This window comes from Phoca vitulina, unplaced genomic scaffold (genome assembly GCF_004348235.1).
Source record: "Phoca vitulina isolate PV1807 unplaced genomic scaffold, GSC_HSeal_1.0 scaffold8, whole genome shotgun sequence".
NCBI lineage: Eukaryota > Metazoa > Chordata > Mammalia > Carnivora > Phocidae > Phoca > Phoca vitulina.
In genome coordinates, this window is record NW_022589711.1 from 5571163 (window position 1) to 5598849 (window position 27687).

The 27687-nt window shown below is 35.3% G+C and overlaps 1 protein-coding gene across 5 annotated transcripts in view; it reads right to left on the reverse strand.

Moving 5' to 3' along the window:
* The window catches only part of USP25 (ubiquitin specific peptidase 25), a 136001-nt gene that overhangs the window by 48662 nt on the left and 59652 nt on the right, over positions 1–27687 (reverse strand). For 4 of the 5 annotated variants that reach the window (XM_032406294.1, XM_032406297.1, XM_032406293.1 and 1 more), the window contains 8 exons: positions 22676–22813; positions 20986–21062; positions 14233–14306; positions 9403–9551; positions 3561–3688; positions 3084–3179; positions 1596–1754; positions 778–1004 (listed from right to left, as the gene is read on the reverse strand). In XM_032406294.1, the coding sequence (XP_032262185.1) occupies positions 778–1004; positions 1596–1754; positions 3084–3179; positions 3561–3688; positions 9403–9551; positions 14233–14306; positions 20986–21062; positions 22676–22813 (1048 nt within the window). Of the gene's footprint in view, positions 1–777; positions 1005–1595; positions 1755–3083; positions 3180–3560; positions 3689–9402; positions 9552–14232; positions 14307–20985; positions 21063–22675; positions 22814–23436; positions 24078–27687 lie in introns of those variants that run through there. The other variant, XM_032406296.1, reaches the window with a different exon arrangement.

Below are 27687 nucleotides of genomic sequence, written 5' to 3' on the forward strand. Positions count from 1 at the left end.
ACACGTGTACACTCATACTCCCCACAGAGCACCGTCCTCATTTTTCTTATTTTGCTACATGCCAGTTAAAACACATTACAGACTGGCACTGAGCTCACAGATCGTATCTGGAAATCTCTGTTAGAGCAGATTTAAAATTAAAATTCACATTTCTGGGGTGCCTGGGTGGCTCAGTTGGTTAAGCATCTGCCTTTGGCTCAGGTCATGATCTCAGGGTCCTGGGATCCAACCCAGCATTGGGTTCTTGGGCTCCCGGATCGGCGGGGAGTCTGCTTCTCCCTCTCCCCCTGCTCATGCTCTCTCTTTCTCTCTCTCTCTCTCAAATAAATAAAATCTTTTAAAAAAATAAATAAAATTCACATTTCTAATTCTTAAATCTAAAAAAAAATTGTTTTATCACTTTAACTCATTACACAAACATTAGGGAGAGGATGTAATTGACAAATACCTAATTTAATTGTATGAGGTTTCACCAATGGAGTAGCTGTGAATACCAGTTTGATATAAATTTAGAGCATTAAACGAGAAAATCAGACCATCTGCTATGTCATTAATCAACTAAGTAGTCCAGAGGAAATCTGTTGGTCTCTCTGAATCTGATATTAAGATCATAAAAACAGGTAGTCAGGCTAGTTTCTCTTATAGAAAACACTTTCTAGGAAAAAAAATACGTTATAATATTTACATATGAAATCCAAAGGTGATTTCCCTTCTTAATTTTAATATTATACATATCCATCTGAGGCGACAGTAGCTCTGCTGTGAGAAGCTTCTTACCTCTGGTGTCATTTTCTATTTCTGTCCTCCAGCGATGTAAACAGCTTTCTAGCACAGAAAGCTCTTCTTCTGTTATGTGTCTTGGTGCTGGATGCATGGGCAAATCTGGGGGTATCCGAGACTGAGTGAATGGTTTATGTATTACTGATCTCGATGAAATGGCAGCTATTGATGTGGGTGATGTGCTTGGCAGTTCTGAAGAAGGGGCTCCCTGTTGTTCTGTTGTGCTATATTTTTAAAGCATAAAATATTTATTATTAAACTTTCCGAGTTGAAGCTCTGGACAAAAATTGTGCCAAACACATTGCATTAAATTGGCTTATAATTTCAAAAAGAAAAAGCCTTTAAAAAAAGAGAGAGAGAAATATGTGGATTAATTTAATATCCAATGAGATTCTTAATATATGAGGAATTCATTATTATCAGGATGAAATTGTGGCTTTATAAAAGAAATAGTTTCATCATTTCAATAAATCTTATGTATACCAGAATTATATAATACTGATCAGCTTACATTACAGGAAAAACTAACTTAACAATACTTTCATGGATAAAAGGTAGAAATCTGTACCAAAATAACACATAATTCTGAACAGAAAAAAATATGAAAATTTCAATCCACAACCATAAAATCTATTGAAACAGTGAACTAAGAAAGCAACCAGAATATACACAATCTTCTAAGTGAATCTAATATGTTTAGAGTCCACTAAAATAAATCACAAGGTGCATTTTATGAAACCCTCTTTAAAGGCATCAATTACATTACTATGTAATACAAGTAACACAGCTGGCTCTGAATCAGGAAAACTTTTTACCTTGGTAATGTCTGTGGTGTGGAACCACTAGGTGGGGAACTAGCATCAATATCCTCAACGGGAGATGTACAAACAGGTTTACTTGAAGCAAATTCCAATGCATACTGTAGAACATCTACCAAGGGGAATCGTTTGGGACCCGAACCGTAGCTTAAATATCTGTTAACCATAAAATGCATACATGCTTTTAGTTGTATATAAAGCACATTTGCTTGTTTTTAATAATTGTTATAAAACATGATAAAAACACTTTAATAAATCTTCAACAATGCAATTAATTTTGCTTTCAAATGAAGATGTTAAAACTGCAGATACATTCAAGAAATAACTTAAATGTTCTCCAAATTAAGGAAAACAAAGTTCATTACAACTGAATGTGTCTGTATCCCGTTATAAATTTTAAATGCTGCTCTAAGGTGTAACCCAATAGGAAAATGAAAACTGACAGTTCCATTTCCTGAGACTGTTTTTATTTTTAGATCTGTCATCTGGTCTCATGATTACGATGGTAACTAATATTATCCTCCTACCTTTTACTACCTCTGATTAGTTTTAACATGATTACTGATACCTTTTAGAAATAAAAATTATTGAAATATAATACATGATTTTTGTTTAAAAAGTTTGGGGCTACTAATTTTCAAATTAATACTAAAACAAATACTAAAATACAGATTAATCAGAGGTTGCAAACTGGGATCTCTCAGGCCACATTTCAGCCTGTAGACTTCTGTCTAATTACAGAACATCTGACTGTCTAGATTCCAGCGTCTTCTGGGAAGCTATCAAAAACAGTGAGAGATATTCACACATGGCGTCACACATGATACCACCCGCTAGTGCAGATGGTAAGCACTCCCTCTCCACAGGGATATGCACTTTAGGCTCCCCCTGCCCACCAGCTTACACTTAAATTGCTTCTCTTCTTAATAAAGTCTCCATGAAGCCCTAAGAGGCATGTGAGTTTGTATCTTCTGTATCAGGGAGAAAAACTCAGTCACCATTCATTTTAATGGAAATCTCAAGAGTGAAGTTTAATCTCATACAAGAAGAAACCTTAAAATTTAGATTAGTTTAACTTTTTTTTTTTTTTAAATAATTTCTTCACCCAATGGGGGGCTCAAACTCACGACCCAGAGATCAAGAGTCACATGCTCTACTAACTGAGCCAGCCAGGTGGTCCTTTTTTTGGATTTTTTTTTTTTTAAGATTAGTTTAACTTTGTATGTATTCTCAGCACCATGAGCATTACCAGTGGACAATGAAAATATTTAATTTTAAACACTAAGATAATCACTAATGCCAACTATGAATTATTTTAGTTTCTAACAAACTCAGAACTAAACTATACAAGCAAAATATGAATCCAGAGTAATTACTACTAGAATTATAAATCGCTCAAAGCAAACTTAAAATGAAATATTCCAGAGAGTCACTAAAAATATGACTTCCTATAATTAGCTCATAATTTCCTAAAAGTTACAATACCTTTCTAGTCTTTGTTGTAATACTGTGAGGTAATCTTTTAGTCTCTTGATTTCTTCCCTCTTAATTCTTGTTATTTCTCTGTTTCTGTGCATATATCTATCAGGAAAAAGAAAAATAACATTACCATTTTAAATAACATGGAAACAGATACAATATTAAGTCTAGCCAACACAACAAAAGATCAATTCATCTAAAATTCTACAGTGAAATATCAAACACAAGAGTATTCCTTAAAATTCTTAATTGCAATACCAATACAAAAATAAATTTTTTAACTTCCTTATAACATTATTCCCAGTAACTATACTTTTCTAAATAGAATGAGAACTCCATTTTCCTTGACAAATAGTATTATGCAAAAAAGTAAAGATTAATTCTAAAGAAATTAAGCAAAATTTTTCTCTAAACATAATAATAATACTTTACTTGGTTACTAAACAGTTTCAAAACTAAGTCATGCTGTATACCAAACCATACCTGTCCAGATACAACACCTGAGGAAATTCTAATTTGTTGTGAATTTTTTCTGGTCTTCCCAATGCCTGATTGAATTCAAATCTTGACAATTCAAATGTTAACACAGGTGGTAGTTTGGTGAACCAATGCTGAAAGAAAACAACAACAAAAAACCTTACTATCACCTTCTGTTTCCTCCACTGCAGTTTTAGGCACATGGTGTCAGCCCTGGCATTTTTATATGTATCATCACAATGCTGACACCACAAACACATGATGAGGTATGCAATTTAGTTAAAGTCCAACTTCCTCCCAAAAGTCTTCCACACCTCTTGAAAATTCCAAGGATGGAAATAATACCCAACCAGGGGGAAAAAAAAAAAAATTTCTAACAACTCTCCTTCTTCCACAATAATTTTTTACATTAAAATTTCTAACCTAAAGTGACAGACATTAGTTAAAATTATGGCTTAGTAGCTCAAATTTTCTGGCTTCTTCAATATTATGTCACTATTACTACCAAGAATGGTACATATACTTATTAATCAACCACACTTCAAAAACCTTGACAAAGAAACTTGTAGATGTAGTACACACACACACAAATTTATTTTTACAGCATAAATGATCACAATTCTTACTAAAAACGAGAAACTGATATTCCCTTGTTTTAAATTTAATTTTCCTACTGGAATTCTGACTAATTTAAGAAAAAGATCTATTACTAATATCGAGTTTATATGAATGGTAACTATATTTAATGACTAGTGTTTAACAAATTGAATGCCTCATTGCTGTGAGCCAATTCCTCCACAAACTGGCAACTTTTCATTTAAGCATGAAATGTAACAAAACTACAAAAGAGAATTATTTTCATAAAAAAGATTCCAGTTTTACATAAACATATTTTTAAAGAGAAATGAACAAAAACGTGTGAATCACCAAATACATAAGTATAAAATAATGTAACAAATATTTTTAAATGCTTATTATAAACCACATAATGTACTACTGTAAAAAGTAACTGCCATACATCACATGGTGTGTGACATTTTCAAGTGGCACAAAACGGCCACCACACAAATATCAACTAGCTAAGAGCACACTAATTTCAATTCAAACATCCAAAAAAAGCAGTAATAGTGCACATCTGGCAAACTGGATTTGACTAAGATCTTGAAAGTTCCTACTTTTCTCTAAATAAAGCTAATAAAAATGGTTATTCAAAACTATTTCTCCCTCCCAAAATGCTAAAGCTTATGTGAATTGAAATTTCCTGAGTTGGACTTGGTTTATCTTTAACAAAAAGTTGAAGTTTAAGAAATGTGTTTTATATGGCTATTAAAAGTGAAGTTTACTAGAGAAAGTTACAATCTCAGGAAACAAACTGAGGGTTGCTGGAGTGGTGGGGGGTGGGAGGGATGGGGTGGCTGGGTGATGGACATTGGGGAGGGTATGTGCTATGGTGAGTGCTGTGAATTGTGTAAGACTGTTGAATCACAGACCTGGACCTCTGAAACAAATAATACATTATATGTTAAAAAAAAGAAGAAGATAGTAGGAAGGGAAAAATGAAGGGGGGGGAATTGAAGGGGGAGACGAACCATGAGAGACGATGGCTCTGAGAAACAAACTGAGGGTTCTAGAGGGGAGGGGGGTGGGAGGATGGGTTAGCCTGGTGATGGGTATTAAAGAGGGCACGTACTGCATGGAGCACTGGGTGTTATACACAAACAATGAATCATGGAACACTACATCAAAAACTAATGATGTAATGTATGGGGATTAACATAACATAATAAAATTAAAAAAAAAAAAAAAGACCTAGTATCAGAAGAATCTCTTAAGTTTTGAAATTTCTTGAGCAAAGTCTGCTTATTTTTTTTGTTCTCACATGGCACTGGAAAGAATTTTACTTAATTCTAATACACACCTAAAATTAGTATTAAGAATTAGAACATACCCCATACATATCACAAAGAAAACTTTTGATGCCTTAGGATAATATTCTCTACTCCATTTTATGATACTAAAATAAGTAAGTAGGTTTCAAGAACTATCACTTTCATATTTTATTGCAGTATTTTAAATGTCACCATTAAAATTAAATAGTTACATACTTTAATTCATGGAAACCTACCATGGCCAATAGAAATAAAATCACCCAAACTGGGGGTATGCTTCTCGGTAGACCATGAAAAGTCCAGGAAATAACTTCCATACCTTAAGAAAGAATGTTCATAATAGTTATGTACTATGTCTCTGTTGTGAATGTATTTCCTTTAACAGCAGTGACAGTTTTTTCCTACAGGAGTGGAAGGATTTTACTTTCTTAATTCTAAAGCTGATGGGGATAGGAAGAGATAGCTGGACATTCCCCTAATTCATCTTAGAAAATATATGGGTTTGTCTAGCTCTGTGATTTTAGGATTTTAAGTATAGCAGTATATAACTAGAATTTTAAATATACAACAATGAGATGTTCTTCTTTCAAAATATTATTTTTCCATTCAATAAAAAACTGTATTTGCTTCTCCAACTGGTATGCCATGCTGTGAGACACAGGTCATTAAAGGTAAGTATCATGCTTATAGTTTCCATGTCTTTATAAACATTTTATTATTATTTATTATCATATTATATAATGAACCTACAGAAGTAATAGATTAGGGTAGTTAGTGAATAAAAAAAACATAATCAACATGGGCAACAAAAGTGCTTTCAAACTTATTATGACTGTAAATCTAACTTAGCAAAAATATTTTCTAGAGAGAATTAATCATCTTTATGAGTTGTAATAGCTGACTTTTTATTAATATGTTTTAAATACATTGCTTTTGTGAGATTACATGAATGCAGGAAGCAGGGGACAGAAAAATCAGACCAGCATTTCAAATTCCCACAGAACATCAAACAAAACCAGGATATAAATCAAGCACGAGAAGCAAACAGTTCCTATCCCAACTTGAAAATTTGTTTTAGTCATTTAATTGGGTTCACCCATTTGCCCTTTTACTCTAAAAGATAAATTTCCCATATAACATCTACATATATCTAATATGGTACATGTAGGTACTGTTTCTCTAGTTTTTAAAGTTCCGTAAAGTTTCTTTTAGCACTTTGACTATAACTTAGTACAACTTTGTGAAGGGAACTTTGGCAGTACTTACATTTTTAAATGAGTACGCCTGGTGACCGAAAAATTCCACTTCTGACTATCCTTCATTCCTAAGTTCTCAAGGGTATTTATAGAAAGACATTCCTTGAAATAATTCTTTGTCCAACTACTGTCTCACAGAAGAATGAAATAAATTTAATTTTAGAAATACGGGCTATGTGATACTATGCAGGTTTTAAAAAGAATGGTGTAAAGCCATATATATTGATGTGGAAGGATGCTCATGATATACTGGTGAGTGAAAAATGCAAGTCACAGGACAGTATGAACAAATACAAATACTTATATGTGCATAGCGATAGTCTAAAAGGAAATGTACAATAATTATTAGTAATGAATACCCACACCAGAAGTAAAGTATTTACTACCTGAAATTTTTTTGCTCCAATAGGCAATCAAAAAAAAAAAAAAAAAAAACTCCAGGTTTCCTAGAAAGTTTGATCCATCTATAAATTGCACACCATTTAGTTCAAAATTGTGATTTAGAAAAATATTTTATAAGTAGTTATCTTACATATAATCATTTTTAATTTATTCAGTTATCTCTTGGTACGGCATTCCAGAAATTTAAACTCTTATAGGCCACTGGATATTTTAACATGAGTGATTCAGGAGACTAGAGGTTTTCCTAAATTGCTTAACCAGAGCTATTTCAGTAAAAGAGATGTTTCCTGTATCAAAGTAAAATCAGTAACTTTTACTAAATAATAGTTTAAGAGATAAAAGGTGTTATCATCAGGGACAATGTTAATTTACAAACAAGCCTAAAATGTTACTCATTGGTGTTTATAGATACTTAAGAAGAAACAGAACAGTTATCCTGAAGGACATAATGAAATAAGATGATAATTTAAGTACACTTCTAAAAACTTTTAAGATAGTCTACTTTAGCCAGTGATAGTCCCTTAAACCAGGCTGAATTATTATTGAAACTATTGTGTCCTACAAATCTAGGCAACTAGTAATAGGAATACAGGTAAATGAATTTGCTCTTATTAAGAATGCTTACAAACTGCTGAATTCAGAGGAGACAAACCACTGTATCTGTTAGGCTGGATGTAAAAACCTAGGCAGAAAATATATATGGGCATTCAGAGTATGAAGCCAAAGATGGAGGGCAAACTAGATTTTTTTAAATAAATAATGAAATTCAGATTCAATATAAAAGCTGGGAATACATAAGAAAGATTATTTACCAATAAACCAATGTATATTTCACTTACAAGCTACTTTGACAGTGTAAGGAAAATGTCATCCCTCCTTTTCCTGCCCAAACCCATCCTTTTGTTTAATAGAAAAGAGATCACACTTTAGGCAGGGTGTCTGCTTTCCTGTTCCATTATGGGATGCTGACAGAGTCCCAATCTTCAGAGACCAATCAGTAAAATAAATAAGCTTAATTTAAATATTCTTAATTGGAGGTCTATCTGGGAATCACTGGTGGAGCTCTTGGGCCCCAGTACCACATTCCTACCCTATATTCAGATTTGACAGCTTTGAAGTAGGGCCTAGGCATCTGCTGAGAATCACTTATGTAGATGATCTATGATGTAGAGAGAAAAACTATCTCAAATGTTTTCTCTCTCTTTCCCTCCCTCTCCCCCTCTTAAAAAAAAAAAGCCAGAAAATAGTAAATGTAATTTATTTTTTTTATTTGGGTGTATAAGGGAAGAGAAGGAAATGAGGATGAAGTTACAACAGGAAAGAGTTAATTATATCTTTTTTAAAAAGCACATATTCAGATAAAAGCAATTTATTTTCAAAGACACAAGAACTCAGTCCCTGTTTAGAACAACACAGAGATATCATCACCTAACATTTATTAAGCACCCATTTGGGGATAAACTCCTCAGAAACTTTTTTGATAACACTGAGACATTTCATTCATTCAGTCAATAAATGTGTATTATGTAATTCTATTTGCAGTCACCATATTATCCACTAGAGATATAATAGAGAATGACAAAGATGAAGATCCCTACCCTCATGCATGGAACTTACAAGTAGACAACTATCAGCAACTGCTTAATGAGAACTGATTTTGGAGCAAATGGTCTGTCCTTTGCCTTCCATCATAGTAACACATAAGGATGAATATATGTGTGGGTGGGTGGATATACAGATGAAACTAACAACATGAATAAAGAGAGAGAGATGGGTGGCAAGACAGAGACCAGTGGAAACAAACAGGTTTATATTTTTTAAGTTTTATCTTTCTTGAGAAAGCAAGTTATTCCATCTGCCCTTCATGCAATTATACAGCAATTTTACAAAAAAAAAAAAAAAAAAGGAATCTAGACAGATTCCAACACTATTTGATATAAGTAACATATGTCTATATAAAATTTCACCCTAATTTCAGTGTTTTTCTTTTTTACTTCCAGGACTAGCATGTTACAGCGACTGGTACCTTCCCTAAAAAGTCTAAACAGCCTCAACAGTATCCTAAAAGAGGATTTTAACAGAAATTTTTAAGCTAAATTGTTAAGTGAGAATTTAACATAGATTACAGACATGTTTGTGCCAGTTTCCCAAATGTCTAAACTACCATAATTAAATCCAAACACATAATCTGAGTATTCTCTCAGTTATTAGGCAGCTATATAATTAGGGCCCTAGATTGTGCTTTACCGCACTGTTAAGAAAGACCTAGGGAGAGAGGAATAATGAAGATGCTAAACTCACCTCTTGGCCCGATTTTCCTGAATTCTCTGAATGTAAGGACTCAATTTCTCCTTCAATCATAGCAGCTTCTAGGCACTCATGTAGATCTTTGAATCCATTGACCTGAAGCGGGTACTGACCAAACATTTCAGTATTTTCAAATTTTTTACCTATAGGAGAAGGGAAAGTTAACTGTTACTCAATATGGCCTTTTAGCCACTAAAAGTAAATGTGGATATGAATTACCTCCTGAACCTGAAAACCATCACTCTATGTTCCACAGGGTAGTCACTGTCATTTCCTTGTTGGTTTATACATGCACATATGCACATTCACATCCAGCCATAGATATCAATTACACACCTTATGTATGTAAGTGATCACACATGTGTGTATGTGTGTATGTATGTGTGTGTATGTGTGTATGCGTATGTGTGTATGTGTGTGTGTATGTGTGTATGTGTGTGTGTGTGTATGTGTATGTGTGTGTGTGTGTGTGTGTGTGTGTATATTCTTTCAAAAAATACCTCCTAAGGACAAGATACTATGCTAAACACTGAGAATATGTATAACAGTGAACAAAAGAGATACATGTGGTCTCTGAGCTGAGGAAACTCTTAGCCTCTTTTGGAAGAAAGGCATTACATTATATGTACATTAATTGTACATATAATTATGAACAAAAAATTATCTATCCTTGTGTTATAAAATGTGTGGTGAGACAGTGCTGTGAGAGGGTATAAAAAGGAGAGCTAACCTAGTCTTTAGGGCTGGAGGGTAGAGCAGGGAAGACTTCCACAGCAAAATGACATTTACACTGAGACCTGAATGCTGAGTAGGAGTTAGCCAGGCCAGACCGTCAGGGTGCTGTAGAGGATTCTTGGCCAAGGAATAACACACACAGAGACTTTAAGGATGCAAAGAACATGGCCTGCTTGAAGAATTAAGGGGAGGACATTATAACTTAGGGGAGCAATGGGAAGATGACAATAAAGAATTAGGTAGGGGGTCAAAATCTACAAAAAGTCTTATAAGCCCTTGTTAAGAATTTTTTTTTCTCAGTATATTCTGATTAACAGAAAGTCACTGTGAATAGTTAAACCTGGGAATAAGAGGATCAGATTCATGTCTCTGATGAAACATCCTATGGCTTCTGTGTTAAGTGGGTGATAGGAGACTATTATAGAATCCATCCAAAAATAAAGGCAATGTGGAATACGGTGTTAATAGTAAAAGTGTACAAAAGCAGATGAAATTACACAGACATTTATACACATATTCAGGAAGGAGTAAATATGATTGACTGGTGGCTGGCTCACTGGCAAGACGGGGGGCAGAAGAGTAAGGAAGGTATCAAGAATGATATTCGATTTCCATCATAAACAACTGACTTGAAAGGCTCTCCACTAAAGAGCGAGCGGAGAATTTTTTTTCCACTTGTTCTAAGGTAGTTGTGGCAATCGTTGTTTTAGAATGGCCCATGGGATTTCAAGTTGAGAAGAGAGTTGGATATGAGTCTGTAACTAAAATTAATCTTCTGGTCTGAAGCTGTAACTGAGAGAATCGCTGGCTACTGACAGCAGTTAATCAAGGGAGTGAATGAGACTGCCAAGGGAACTGGCAGACAGGAAAAGGCAGGGGGTGTGAGCTGAGGCCCAAGGATCTCCTACCTTTAGGTAAAAGAAGAGGCTTTAAGTACCCACAGAAGCAGGAAAAAAAAAACAAGAGAATATGGTGCCACAGAAGCCAGGGAAGTGTTTTTAAGGACAGAATATAGGAAGAGAGAGTAAATAACATGAATAGTTGATAAGAGTTCAGTATGAGAACTGAGTGGGATCTGGCAGCCTTGAATACATGTTGGAAATTGATAACCTTAGAAAGATCCCTTTTACAAGGGGTCTGGGGCCAGAAGCAATAGTGGGATGGGTTGAATAATGGGGATTTAGCAGGTAAAAACAAACTCCTCTCTTGAAAGGGGCTTAACTGAATAAGATTAACTGAAAAAGACTGTGGGGAAGGAGTTCTTTTTTGTTTAAGATGTGAATTACCAGACCATGTCTAAATACTGTTGAGGAAAACAGTAGAGGGCGAAGCTGAAGATACAAGAAAAAAGCAAGATAATGGAGAGAGTCGGGTCTGATTGAAAGCATGCAAGGATGAGATTCTGAGCACATATAAACAACAGCCTTCTGATAGAAGACTGAATAATTCTTTATTATCTGGAGGGACAAATAAAAAGAATGTGGTAGAGGTAGGAATGGATGGAGGTTGTGGAGCCTGAAGCTCACGTATTTGAGAAAGTTGTGTTTAAGTACTATGATACAACAAAATTACAAACACAAAATTAGATTCAGGACCTCAGACAGGACCTACAGCTAGATTTCAATAGCTTCATGGCAAATCCATAAAATCTGTGGGAAGGTCTTTCTCAGAGAATGAAGAGTCAGAGAAGTTAGATTAGAAGTAGAAAAGATAAAAATCATTATTGCAGAAAATGGGATAGAAGACAGTGATTTAACAAAACAAGTATGACTGCCAGTACTGTTACAGGATTCGGACCAGTGAAGCTTAGTTATCTACTACAAATTCATGATCCATTTAGTTAGCCCACTTGAGTGATTCTTCCCCAGTAATAGTCAGGTACTCAGTGCACACAGAGAGGAGATGAATAGCTCAGTGATGGTCAGAGAATAGCCACAGAGGGAATGGGGGGAAGGGGAGTGTTAGATGTTTATAAGAATGATCATAATGGGCAAAGAAGGAAGAAAAGAAAAGGGCCAAGAGGAACAAAATGAAGGGGTCAACGGACTAGATATTCTGGAAAAGTTGAGGAACTTTTGCACTGAGAGCACTTTAGTAAACAAACAAAAAGCACCTCCAATTGAGAGTTGCTGGTCTAAAAAAAGCATTAGGAAGACATATGTAAAAGTGATTAAGAAAGAGCTTGAAAGCAAATTATTTTTACTGAAGTAAATACATAGTTCACCTGGAAATGTATTAAAACCACATTGGAATATTATGCAGCCATCAAAAGGAATGAAATCTTGCCATTTGCAATGACGTGGACAGAGCTGGAGGGCATCATGCTGAGCGAAGTAAGTCAATCAGAGAAAGACATGTATCATATGATCTCACTGATATGAGGAATTCTTAATCTCAGGAAACAAACTGAGGGTTCTGGAGTGGCGGGGATGGGAGGGATGGGGTGGCTGGGTGATAGACATTGGGGAGGGTATGTGCTATGGTGAGCACTGTGAATTGTGTAAGACTGTTGAATCACAGACCTGTACCTCTAAAACAAATAATATATTATATGTTAAAAAAAAAAAGAAGAAGATAGCAGGAAGGGAAAAATGAAGGGGGGAAAATCAGAGGGGGAGACGAACCATGAGAGACTATGGACTGAGAAACAAACTGAGGGTTCTGGGGGGTGGGGGGATGGGTTAGCCTGGTGATGGGTATTAAAGAGGGCACATACTGCATGGAGCACTGGGTGTTATACGTAAACAATGAATCATGGAACACTACATCAAAAACTAATGATGTAATGTATGGTGATTAACATAACATAATAAAATTTAAAAAAAAAGAATGAAAAAAAGTTATAAAAAAATAAAAAAATAAATAAAACCACATCTATGTCGCATGATAGTTTGAAACAACTAATATCCAGTACAAGGACTTCAACACTGATTGACTGACAAATTATTTCAATAAATCACTTTTTAGAATCAAGGTAACACAAGCAGAAAGGATATAAATAGTGCACAGTCATCACCTGATTAGAGCTACTCTATTGTTTCAAATACATTGTTCTACTTCAAGTAAAAATCAGTATAGACAGTACGGACATCCCAAATTGGGAAGTAATGTCCTATGTAAAATATTCCACTATTTATATAAAGAATATTTAGCATTTGAGGCAAAAAAAAAAAAAAAAAAAAAAAAAGTACAGACACCTCAGTGTAACATTTTAAATGCCTGACTAAATCCTGAGTTATTATCTGCCTTTTTCTGAATCCCAAACTATAAAATTATATTCAAACAAAACTTCATAGGAATCCATTACTTCAGATACTGAAGGAAAACCAATTTTCCAAATTTTATACTTCAGGTGATTTGGGCTAACTTTCCAAAAGTTGATGCACTGGGCCATTCGGAAGATTTGGAAAGTTTTTCAAATATTTCAAATTTTTTCAAAAGTTCATGCTTTGGGATTTAGTAATTATTATTATTTGAAGTACATTTAATGAGTCAGTTCCCTTCCCTTTATTAGGAAAAAAAATCTGGTCAGACCCAGATTTTAAGTAATAGGCATTTAAGATAGATGGAGTAGTATCACTCTTAAATGATTTTTCAAAAGATAAGAGTATGATTCTTTCTTGAAAACTAGAGCCTAAAGAATTTTATAATCACCTGAGAAATGTAATACCTTAACTATACTAAATTGCTAAATTATTAAATGCAGCTTTCAACATTCATAGAGTTGAAACCCTCAAAAACAGTAACCATCCTACCAAAACCAGTATTCAACTCCAATATTATTTTCAAAATCAACTGCCCCCTTAATTCCCTGTACCCCAACAATTTACAGAATCACAGAAGTTTTCTCAGCGAAAGAACATCAGGATAACTATCAATTAGCATGTGATAATACACCCTGTACCTTCTTTTTCATTCACTCAAGTCAATGTTTTCTTATAAATGATTAGGAGTAGCAGTGCAACAGGAACTACTAGACAGAGTAAATCAAATTAAAATTAAAAACCATTCAACAAGCTAGGAGTCACTATCAAGACAAAAGCTAATATCTCTTCAAATGTCATAAAGAGTAAACATGTGTCACCGTACCTTCAAGTACTCCCACAGCAAGGAATCTTCCATAGAACAACTCTACCATGGGGTTCTTTGGCTTCTCTTCATCCCTAAAGCATGGTAAAAAATAGAAATGTGGTTATAATTTTTGGACCTGTAAGTAACAAAACATTCAAAGAACAATAATACATGCCAAGATGGTAACATTTATGTTGTTGTCACTCATTCAGCGCTATTGACGTTACCTTGGACAAGGCACTTAAATTTATTCTTCCATTTTTTCACCTGTCAACTGAGGATAATAATAGTAACTGAACTCAAACGGCTGTTGTAAGGGCTAAGATGAGTTGCTGCCTGGGATGACATTACAAGAGGACCTGACACAGTCTGTGTTCATGGAGCGCCTGATCTTTCTATTACCATTGTGCATTTCAATCTCACACTTTTAGTCTGTACAATACATGCTTATTTGGACTTGCTGGGAAGAAAGAAAAGCCACTCTTGGGAGTATTTTTCTATAAAACTTTAACATGTCATTTCCCACATTTAAATAGAAGAGTGCACACCACTCAAAAATAGCAGCTATCACCAATGAAGGAGCGCAACACTAGCTTTGACCCACAGCAGCTCAGGAGCTACTCCATTTTTCATGCTACAGGCACGATTAGGCATTTGTGAATTTTCCAAATTCTTTAACATACACGTTATGTCTTTTTTTTTCTTTTTTTGCTTGAAGTAAACAGAAGTTAACAATTTTTTAACCTTCTCTTTTTATGTTTTGTTCTCTGTGGTCTGAAAACAGTTTACCTTGGCATTACTATATAAAGTGTGTGGTATCCACAATTGTGTACAGAATTTATCTTCATGAATTTTGTGTTTAAACCAGTAAAACCGATTTGCTAAAAAAAGGGGGGAAGGACATGGTCTTTTTATAAATGTAGTGCATTGCATCATCATTTACTCCTTTAAACAACTGGTGGGAAGCACTTCACTTACTCCTCACAACAATGCTCTGAGGTAGGATGGTAGTTGTTAGTGATACTCAAAAAGATTTCTGGCCCTCTACTTCCAGATATGTGGTTAAGATGTACTTTCCCACTCACATTTTATTTAAATTTTAAAAATTTGAATTGTGGTAAGATACACATAACACAAAATTTACATCCACCCATTTTTAAGTGTTTGGTGGGTAGTGTTAAGTATATTCATATTGTTGTGCAACCCATCTCCAGGAGTCTTCTCATCTTGTAAAACTGAAACTCTACACTCACTGAACAACTCCACATTTCTCCCTCCCTGGCAACCACTGTTCTTACTCACTGTTTGAGTTTTACAACTCCTGACACATCATGTAAGTGGCATGCAGTGTTTGTCTTTTTGTGACTGGCTTATTTCACTTAGCATCCATGTTGTAGCATGTGTTAGAATTTCCTTCTTTTTTAAGGATGTTGCACTGTATGTATGCCCCATTTTGTTTATCTATTCATCCATGGACAGTGGGTGCTTTCCACCCTTTGGCTATTGTGAATAATGCTGCTATGAACATGGGTGTACAAACATCTCTTCAAGACCCTCCTATCAATTCTTAGTATATCCCCCAGCAGTGGATTTGTTGGATCATATGGTTAATCTTTTTCTCAGCTTTATGAGGCATAAGTGACAAAGTCTAAAGCATACAATGTGATGATCTGATATACATATACATTGTGAAAGGACTCCCTCCCTCGAATAGCAATTCTATTTTTAATCTTTTGAAAAGCCACCGTGATGTTTCACATTCCCATCAGTAGTGCACAAGGGTTCCAATTTCTTCACATCCTTGCCAACACCTGCAATTTTCTGGGGTTTTTTGATAGTAGCCATCCTAATGGGTGTAAGGTGTTCCCACTCACTTTCAAGTTAGGCAGACCACATGACTTGCTTTGCCCAACAACATGTGAGCACAAGTGATGTGTGGTACAAACTTTGAGAGCCACTGTACTTTCGTTGGCATGGTAACCCCAAAAAGGGTGATGAGGGGAAGCGTTTGTCACGGAGGGCCCTGAATGAAAGAACGAGCAGAGCCCCTTGCTCACACACACAGGACACATCATCTAACAATATGATATAAGCCTGCAAGGTTTGGGGGTTGTTGTCACTGGACTATCTAGCTTACTCTGACTGATAACAGGTAGTACAATTACTTCTGTTTTACTGATAATAAAGGTGTAGGGCAGGTTAAGTCACTTGCCCAAATTCACACCATTGGTAAGAAATCAAGCTACAAAGTGAACACAAATCTGACTCCAAAATCAATGTATCCTCTCCGACTACATATACTTATTCTTTGGGCATTTTAACTCTATGGGAAAAATTCATTTCATACCTTATATATCTTATACTGTGCGAATAAAAAGGACTTGAGACTGACATGGGTGCGAGGAACGATCCAAAGATTGTCTCTCTTGATGTAAAAATCTATGAATCTTTAGATGTAAATATTAGTGGAAATCTCCTTTCCATGGCCTCTTATTTTAATGTAGAAAATCAACATCCCTTACTGCCACACACATGTAAAGAGCAATGACTTAACAGGTTGGTGACTTTGCCAGAAGGAACTGGATGTTGAGTGGCTCTACAAATTCTGAACTTTCTTTCCAAATCTCTTCTCAAATCTTCCTGCCTGAATTTTAGCTTCCTCTCCACTGGTCTGTGGTAAACAGACATTCCTTAAAGAGTCAGGTAGGAATCTTCCAGAAATTGTTTACCTTGTCCTTCTTTCCAACCTCTAAGAGGTCCTATTCTTCATCTGGCATTTAAACTGTGAATCTCAGGGGCCCAGACTGGTTATGCCAACAGAAACATAAGGAATAAAAGTGAAGAGCAATTAAAAAGACACGAGACTCCTACAATAGAAATGATCTACAGGGGTGCCTGGATGGCTCAGTCAGTTGAGCATCCACTCTTGGTTTGGCTCAGGTCATGATCTCAGGGTCCTGAGATCGAGCCCTGCGTTAGGCTCCATGCTCAGCGGGGAGTCTGCTTGAGATTCTCTCCCTCTCCCTCTGCTCCTCTCCTCACTTGCACATGCACCCGCTCTCTCTCTAAAATAAATAAACCTTAAAAAAAAAAAAAAAAGAGAGAGACCCACCATTTACATGAAAGCAGTAGTAAAGACAGACTGACAAAAATATCAAAGGCCAAAAGAAATCACTACAGAAAACTTGTATCAGGGACATCTTACCCTTGGGAATTACATTGGCAAGGAAGTTCAAAGGTCTAGGGTAGCTGATAGAGCAAACTAGAATGCTTTGGGTCAGAGCTTCCCAATCTTTTTAATACCATTGGTATATCATATGCAGAGAACTTTAAGGTAAAAAAAATATATTTTCTCATGATCACAGAAATAGGATCAATATCTCCACAATCCATAATCTGGCTAGCCATGGTACACCAACTGGAAAGCTCTGTTCTATACAGGGAGAGCACAGAGATTCAAAAACAGTTTTAGCGGGATGCCTGGGTGGTTCAGTGGGTTAAGCATCTGCCTTCGGCTCAGGTCATGATCCCAGGGTCCCGGGATCGAGTCCCACATCGGGCTCCTTGCTCAGCAGGGAGCCTGCTTCTCCCTCTGCCTGCTGCTCCCCCCCTTGTGCTCGCTTACTCTGTGACAAAATCTTTAAAAACAACAACAACAACAAAAAAAAAAAGTTTTAGCTCCACAAACAGTAAACAACAGAAAATGATGGGGAAATGAACAAGGAGAACATATTTCAAATAAACTTAAGATTTCATATGAACTGGAATGGAAAAGTTCTAGCTTCTTTTAAAACAGTTTTAAAAAAAAGGGAGATAATTTGTTAGTTACTAGATCAGAAGAGGTGACTAGAACCCAAAGAAAATTAACAAGTAAATAAATAATAAGCAGTATCTCCAAAATCAGCATAAAATGACCCCCTCAGAAGGAACATGGATTTAGGTACTCTTCTGAGGCTACAGATAAAAAGCAATTGGGGGGTCATGTATTGAAGACAGGATACACTAAATGAAGTGCTTATAGAAAATCTGGATAGATTTGAGAGGAGGAACTAGGGATTTCAGGATAAAACACTCAAAGAATTACTGAGAAAACCTCAAAGACTCCGTTATCACAGATGAAGATACAGATACTGTCCACACTCTGGGGAAACACATGCAATGAATTTTTGGTATGAGAACTCTAAGGAAAAATACAAGGGACATGAGCTGTACTAGAGAGGGACCAGGGTGGACAACTCTCATTAGTGAATCACTAACTCTCATTATGAGGAGCCTATCAAGACAATATCAGAGGAGCAAGTTAGAGAAAAACAAATGTAAAGGCCAGAAAACAAACCAAAAGAACAGGAAGAAAAGACAGGCATCCATCAAACAGGGCTGGCTCTGCATGAGATAGAGGCTAAGAAGCAGGTTAAACTTAAAAATTCAGCCAAACCTTCCTAAAGGAATAAAAAATACATATGCATGTGAACTTTATTGGCATATGCCACCCAGAAAGAAATGCAGCAGAAAGAAATATACTCTAGGCCCAGAAATGCAAAAGCTGAGGAAAGAGTGTCTCTTCACTGGATGTTGGGACTCAGCTTTCATATGCAGCAACAGCAGATTCATGCCAGGAATCTGATGGGGAGATTTTCCAGATGAAAGTAACATGAAGAGAGAAGCTAACCTGAAGAGAAGAAAGAAACTAACCTAAGAGGAGAGTTTCCCAGGCCTAAGCAATTCCACAGCAAAAGGCAATGAGCACAACCACTGTGGCACAAAAATAAGTCACTCAGAGCCACAAACTGAAGAAGCTCATAAGGAAAATGCAACTAAAACTTTTGGAGGACAAGAAAGAAGCTGAGGACCAGAGATGTCAGCATCATAAACTTCTAAACATGCCAAAAAGGAAGCAGCTTTCAAATGCCCCATTCCAAGACAAAATTTAACAAAAATAGAATTTTTTTCCTCAAACACTATAAACATAGCATCATAATTAATCTCTTCAGAGATTTCCCCCAACTTAGTTTAAGTTCACATATAATTGTCAGCAAGCAATTAGCCCTCAATGACAGGCATCCCGGCAGAATTAAAACCAATGATTTGCTGTTTACAGCATATCCTAAAATTTCTGCTACAGACTTTGGCAACAACTTGAGTCTGGACCGCACAAAGTTCTGGGAATATTATATAGTTGGACTGAGAGCTAAAGGGTTGAAGTTTTGCTTTAGTTCTAAAATTTCAAAGGTAAGAGACCATTCAGTGTTAATCATGTGTGTCCTAATAACCCTCCGAAATCTAGAATTCAAGTGCATAAACTGACCATCTGAAGGACTGAAGGAACTATACACACCCAAGTGAGGGAACCGGCTGCAGGTTCTATGCAGGCACAGAAATAACATGCCTATAGCTGAGACTGAACAAACTTAGAAACTCAGAAGTGACTTTTATTTTTTGTTAGACTGCAACCACAAAGGCAAAAAAAAAAATCTGATTTTCAAATATAAAATTTCTTTGGACTTACCTTAAAGATTAAGGGAAGGGGCACCTGGGAAGCTCAACTGGTTAAGCATCTGACTCTTTTTTTTTTTTTTTTAAAGATTTTATTTATTTGAGAGAGAGAGAGAGAGCACTCATGAGCACAGAGCAAGGGGAGGGGCAGAGGGTAAGAATCTCAAGCAGCCTTCCCACTGACTGCAGAGCCCGACAAGAAGCTGGATCTCACGATCCTGAGATCATGACCTGAGCTGAAATCCAGAGTCGGACACTTAACCAACTGAGCCACCCAGGGGCCCCAAAGCATCAGACTCTTGACGCTGAGCATGGAGCCTGCTTAAGATTCTCTCTCCCTCTGTCCCTCCCCCTGCTCTCACTCTCTCTCTCAGGAAAAAAAACAAAAAACAAAAAACCTCAAGGGAATATATGAACTCACTTTTCACCTGAGAATTGGAGAATGAAAGGAGGAAGTCTAGATCTATATTAACATTTGGAGGTATCTCTTATTAACACTGTATAAGTAGAATATTTTTTACTTTAATTTAGTCTCACTGCAGACCTGTTATAATGATGTTTCCCGAACAGTAAAGCTGGCTGTAATTTAAAAATAAGAAAAAAGAGAAGGGAGAGAATTTTCAGCCTTGGATTTCTACCTGTCTTCTAGGTAGAAGACCTTCTAGGCAGGTCTACTACCTGCATCTTGTTGGATCACATCGGAACCTATAGTGGTAAATGATCCACCAATGTTTTATAAAGATACACAAAGGAACCAATGGTTGGTATTAGGAGAGTGGCCTCATGGGAATGAGAGTAGAACCATCCTGAAAGTATGCAGATTTCTTAAATAACCAAAGTCTTATTGGTTCAACCTGATGGACAGAAAATAAAAAGCTAGAAAATATTGAGGAACTTCATATCCTTGTCGTTTTGATTCCATCTGAAAGGACTTCATCAGAAGTAATACTCCTGGTATCTTGCCCCACCACTAACCCATTCTTCCTCATGAAAAAGAGACCGTTGAATCCAAGGAGAAGACCTGGGCATGTGGGATTAGCCCTTTCAGGGGCTGCTTCTTAGATCTTTCTGGCAAGATTCTAATCTTACAGTAGAAATCTAAAGCTACTCAGCATTTAGGCCACAAATTTCAAACAACTTGTCAATACAGGTAACGTTTGGGTTCCCATACATCTCTCAGTTTTCTATTTCTCCATAGACACTGATACATAAAAGAGAAAAAAATGAGTTATTTATCAATCTCCTAAAACTCCATCACTAAATTTCATGGTAACTTACGTCTCTTCTTCAGCTTTCATTTGGAAGGCATCTTCTAACCAATCTAATAATTTGTGTGTAAACTCACTCACATCTTGCTGTGGAAAGAAAAAAAAGTCTTGTTGATATTTGAGCCTACTAATAAAAATACTAAATATTGCAACATAAAACTTACAGTCACGTCAAACATAAAATTACTACTCCTCACAAAAATATCATATGAAATGTTTCAGATCAAATACAAGAAATATTTATAACCTAACCAGAGAATAAAATCAGTACCTGAGAAAAATAAGCATTATACTGATAGTCACAGTGACTGGGTTTTACTATGGGAAAATAAATATAAATTTATTATGTTACATATAATATATGCAATATTATATATACACACATATATATAAATTCTAACTTACAAATGAGATTTTTAAAAATAAAGAGTTCTCTAATGAATCTTCATAAAATGAAGGACCCACATTACCAAAGAGCTCTTCATTATATAGACTGTTACTGGCTTTTTAGAAGGAAGACATGTTTTTCAGCAATTCATTTTCTGAATTCAACTTTTACACACTTTTTAAAGCACATCCATTTTTATTAAGATATGTTAACCTGGACAGGTTCAGTCTAATCAATCACTGACTCCCTGACTATCAAGTCCACCATCTCATGGCCTTCAAACGAATTCTCCATTCAGAACTAGCACCTACATCACCCTTGGCCATCCCTTCTTTCAGTGCTAGTTCCCCTAACATGGAAAAACAGGAATAAGCAGTGGCAGGTGTATTCATCAGCTACCATAATTCTTTCAATAATGTGAGGTGGAACACAGAAAATAGGTTCATCCAGAACCTAGGGAGAAAAAAATAAACCAATCCTACTAAGACTGGGTTCATCAAAGACGGATCAATCAGTGTAAAGCAATCTGCCTTTATTTATCAAAATAGCCCCAAGTATTAAACAAATTTACTATCACATATTTTTCTAGCTATAAGTTTTCTAAAGAGCAGCTGGGTCAATCCATTCACCTTTAAAATGTTGAAACTTGGATCTAAGAAGCTTAAGGAAATTGTTCCAAAGCCATATAGTTAAAGACAACTAAACTCAGCACAAAAATTCAGTTATAAACATCCATACCAACTGTAGTGGGTTAAATAGTGGCCCGCCAAAATATATGTCCACCTGGGACCTAAGGATGTACTCTTATTTAGAATATGGGTCTTTGAAGATGTAATTAAGGTAAGGATTCTCAACATGAGATCTACACAAAGATTGGAAAATAAAAGCAACAATAACACAGTTATCTAATTACTTAGAATTACTAAGTAATTAAGGAAACTACCATGCCAACAAAAATAGGCATACCAAAAGCATGTATACTATACTGGCCTTGGGTTTATCACACATTCGTGAAGATTTGTAACTAACATTTTTGAACATTCCTAATTTTACCCAGTTTTCACTTACTAATTTCTATCACAATATAAATTACAGCTTCATTTATCTTAACACTTTCCAAGATCACTGTTACTTTTTTCTTAACTTAAAAGCAAATCTTCCAAATAAGCAATGTTTTAAATGGCTACAACTTATTTTTAATAAAGAGGAATAACAGTATCTTCAATTGTCATGTGTCTGAAAAAAATGCTTAAGAAATGATCAGATTAAATAAAATACAAACATTAATAAGTAAGTAAGTAAAAAAAGCTACCTGCTGGGAGTCATTTGATTTGAAAGCGTCCTTAAGAATTTCAACTGCTCTTGATGGATCAACATACTTCCTTTTAGTACCAACAAGAAGTGCAAATAGATACCGCAGCTCACGCATAAAAGGCAAATTCCGATGCTCCTATTGGGGGAAAAAAACCCTTAAGTGAAGATTAACAAAATCTTTATTGGTAAACAGATATTCATTTTAATAAACCAAAAACTTAACTAATATTGATTAGGGAGGAGTCCAGCACTCCTACATCATAATTAAAGAGTGTTGTGACCTAGGATACTCAACGGAGTCCAGGATGAAAACAGCAGAGGACCTAGGCTTAGCTCACAATTTCAGCACAAATGCCACATTTTCATAGCTAATCATGTTATTACCCAGCCAAGAATATCCATCCTCTCCTCATTCAAGTCTATTTATTATAATCCTTTCCATTCAGCAAGGCCCAGCTGCTGTGGACAGCAGTAACAACAGCCAACATTGAGTGCATGCTAACTTGGTGCCAGGCACTGTTTAAGTACTTTTCCTCAATAAGCCCATTTAAACAAAGATCCCTCCTCCTCCATGAAGGTTTCCCAGACCCCTCCAAGTCAATGATTCATTCCTTCACACTCCACATCTACTAAAATGAATGTCTTTCACTGAGCAATGAATCACCAACTGGCACTGTCATGGGATGATCCTAATTATCAGACAGTATTAGTCTAATAAGTAATTAGAATATATACTAATATTAAATGAACGTATCATACTTCTAGTGCTCCTTTGAAATCTCAACTTTTGTTTCTCAACAAGACTGTAAACTTCTCAAACACAAGAACTTCTATATTTCTTCCACAACTTTCTGCTACACAAAGCAGGCATTCAATTCTTACGAAGATCTGATTTCACCAAACCCTCTAGAAAAACCAACAACCCAATATTATCAATCATGAACAATTTATTTTAAAACAAGAAGGAAATTTTTTTAAAGAATGTAATTCACATACCTCAGTGAAATATTTATGGTAACAAATCAAACAAGCAGTTCTTACTATAGTTAGCTCTTGCAATAACAATTTTAACAGATGAAGCTTATATATTTAAATATTAGAAAAAAATGTCTGAGTATATGGTTAGTTTTCTCAACATCATAAAACTGTAGGGGTGTGTATATGTGTATAGTTGCTGTCCAGAATAATATAATCCATATAGAAATAGCTGTTCCTAGAATGCATTAAAAAAAAAAAGGAGTCCTAAAAAATAGGTATAAAGGAATAAAACATGTGACTCCAAATACTTGTCAACCGATCCAAAAACAATATACCATTACAGCAATCACAAAGTGCATTATCTGAATGAAAATATTAATTTATGGAAAACATGGATTTTATGTAAGTATAATAAATTCCATCATCAGGGCGCCGGGGTGGCTCAGTCAGTTAAGTGTCTGACTCTTGGTTTTGGCTCGAGTCATGACCTCAGGGTCCTGAGATCAAGCCCTGCGAAGGGCTCCATGCTCAGTGGGCAGTTGCTCAAGATCCTCTCTCCCTCTGCCCCTCACACCCTCCAACCCCCGCACTCGCTCTCTCTCCTAAATAAATAAATCTTTTTAAAAAAAATTCCACCATCAATGATAAAGTTTAAAAGTTCTAAATGAAAGAAAGCTAATCTATGATTTTTCTGTTGTACTTCATACTCAAACACAATTGCCTTATATAAATACTGGGTTTTAAAAGTGTAAACACAAAGAATTTTAATCCAAAAAATAATTTTCAGAAATATCCCTAATTTCCTGAAATCAATTTCTCTTTATCACCACACCTACATCAGTGCAGTTTTTTGAGACATTTCAAGGATGAAATAAATGACTTTTGAAAAATAACTCAATTTCTGCTGAGAAGCATATTGGAAAAGTAATATAATAATATATATATATAATACATTGAAACATTTTTGCTCTCAGCCAATTTCCGTGGCTAGAAAATCTTTTTGAATTTCAAAAGGCAAAATTGTAATTGATGTAATTTATTACTGCACATAATAAAATATACAATTTTATGAACTTCAGACATGTAAACATCCGTAAAAGCATCACCACGGTCAAGATAATGTAACTATCCATCACACCCGCAAGTTTCTTCAACCCTTACTCCCCTCCTCCCTAATCATCCCAAAGCAACCATGGTCACTTTATAAAAGTTATATAAATCAAACCATACCGTATGTACTTACTTTAATCTGGTTTCTTAAAACAGAAGTAATTATTTTGACATTCACCCACATGATTGTGTGCATTGACGATTCGTTCTGTTTTGCTGCTCAGTGGTGTTCCACTGTATGGCTGTCCCACACTTATTACCAAGTGACCTATTCCAGATGCTGTGGATATTACTTTAAGTGTCTTTGTGTAGACATAAGTTTTCATTTCTCTTAAGTCAAAACCTGGAGAGGGCCTAGGTTCTATGTAGATGTCTTTAAGACACAACCAAACCATTTTTACAGAAGCGTTATACTATTTTATATTCCCACCGAAAGCATAATGGGAGTTCCAGGTCCACATTCTACAATATTTGGATATGGATTATGTTTTTAACCAGTTCTTCCAGTGGGTCCAGTGCGGCACCTCTAGTTTTAATTTGCATATTCCTGTAACTAATAATGTCTAGCATCTTTTCCTGTAGTTATTTACAGTCTGCATACTTTCTTTGGTGAAGTATCTGTTCAAATATTTTTTCCAATACAGTAATAGGTTATCTTATTATTGAGTTATGCAAGTTATATATTCTAGACACAATTCCTTTATCTGATATATATTTTGCTAATATTTTCTCCTTGTTGTGGCTTAACTTTTCACTTTGTATAAATTTTTCCAAGATTACAAGTTTTTAATTTTGATGAAGTCCAATTACTCAATACTGTCTTCTATGATTTGTACCCTTGTTTAGCCCCACTTAAGAAATCTTTTAACCCAAGACACTAAAATTTTTCTTCTTCAAAAATTTTTATAATTTTCATTTTCTTTTATATCTATAATCCATTATTAATTTTTTTATATATTTGAAAAATAAATGACTATGTTCTGTAAGGGTTGAGGATTATCTTTCTATGATACCATTAGTTTAAAAGATTTTCCCTTGCCTATGAATTGTTTTGTCAATTTTAATTAAAATTAAACTCACCCTATATATATAGGTCTATTTCTGGACTCTATTCTGTTCCATTTATCTATAGAACTATCTTTTCACCAATAAGAATGCCTGAGAGTTGATTCCTCCAACACTTTCTTTCTTTTTAAAATTATATGGCTAGTCTACATTCTTTGATTTTCCACATAAATTTTATTACTTTTTTAAGATTTTATTTATTTGACAGACAGCCAGAGAGGGAACACAAGCAGAGGGAGTGGGAGACAGAGAAGCAGGCTTCCCGCAGAGCAGGGAGCCCAACGCAGGGCTCGATCCCAGGACCCTGGGATCATGACCTTAGCCGAAGGCAGATGCTTAATGACTGAGCCACCCAGGCGCCCCTCCACATAAATTTTATGTCAATTTGTCAATTCCTGTGAAAAAAGTCTGCTGGGATTATGGTTGGGATTGCACTGAATCTATAAATTAAATTGGGGATAATTGATACCATAACAATATTGAATCCTCTGATCATTGAACATATCTACTTCCTTAATTTCTCTCAGCAATATTTTGTAATTTTCCATAAAACTTTACCCCGAATAGTCCACATTTTATGCTACTGTACATAAGTATTTTTAAATTAGATTTCCCATTGTGTGTTGTATTTAGAAATACAGTCAATTTTTGCATGTTCGCCTCCTATCATGTAACCTTGCTGAATTCATTTCTTGGTTCTATCTTTATTTATTTATTTACTTACTTATTTATTTAGTACTTAGGATTTTCCACAGACAATCAAGTCATATACACAAAAAGAAAACTTTTTTCTTCCCTTTCCAATCTTCATGTTTATTTCTTTTTCTTGCTTTATAACACTGATTAAGAACTCTAGGCTACTGTTTAACAGCAGTGGTGAAGGACTACATCCTTCCTTGTTCCCAATCTTTGGGGCAAAGCATTCAGTCTTTCACCATTAAGTATTATACTAGTTGTAGGCTTTTCATAAACAATCTTTATCAGGATCAGAAAACTTTCAATTTCTAGTTTGTGAGATTTTAGATACACTTGCTTTTGTCAAATTCTTTTTTTTTTTTTTTTAAGATTTTATTTATTTATTTGACAGAGAGACACAGCGAGAGAGGGAACACAAGCAGGGGCAGACAGAGAGGGAGAAGCAGGCTTCCCGCAGAGCAGGGAGCCTGATGCGGGGCTCGATCCCAGGACCCTGGGATCATGACCTGAGCTGAAGGCAGATGCTTAACGAGCCACCCAGGTGCCTCAAATTCTCTTCTTTATCTACTTAGATGATCATATGGTTTTTCTTCTTTACTCTGTTAACATGGTGAATGACACTGGTTTTTGAACACTAAACCAATCCTGCAGTTCTAAATAAACCCCAGTTGGCAATGAAGTAGCATCCTTCATTGATATTTCAGGATTCAATATGCCAAAAATCTGCTACAACTTTTTGCTTCTATATTCATGAGGAATACTGGTTTTTAGTTTTCTTTTCTTGAAACATCTTTTTTCTATTTTGGTTTCAGGGTAATAATGCTGGGCTCATAGAAAGAATCGGGAAGTTTTATCTTTTCTTCAATTTTCTTGAAAAACATGTAAAGAATTAGTATTATTTCTTCCTTAATGTTTAGTATAATTTACCAGTGAACTATTTCACTGTTGAATTTTTTTTTTTTTTTTTTTGCTGAGTAGGTTCTTAACAAAAAATTCATTTTTTAATGTAATGTAAGGATATTGTCTGTTTATAATATTCCATTATTCTTTTATTGTCTAGAGAATATGTAGTGATATCCCTCTCTTTCATTCGTTATATTGCTAATTTGTTTCTTCCCTCTTTTTTCTTGCTCAGTCTACCTAGAAATTCATTAATTTACT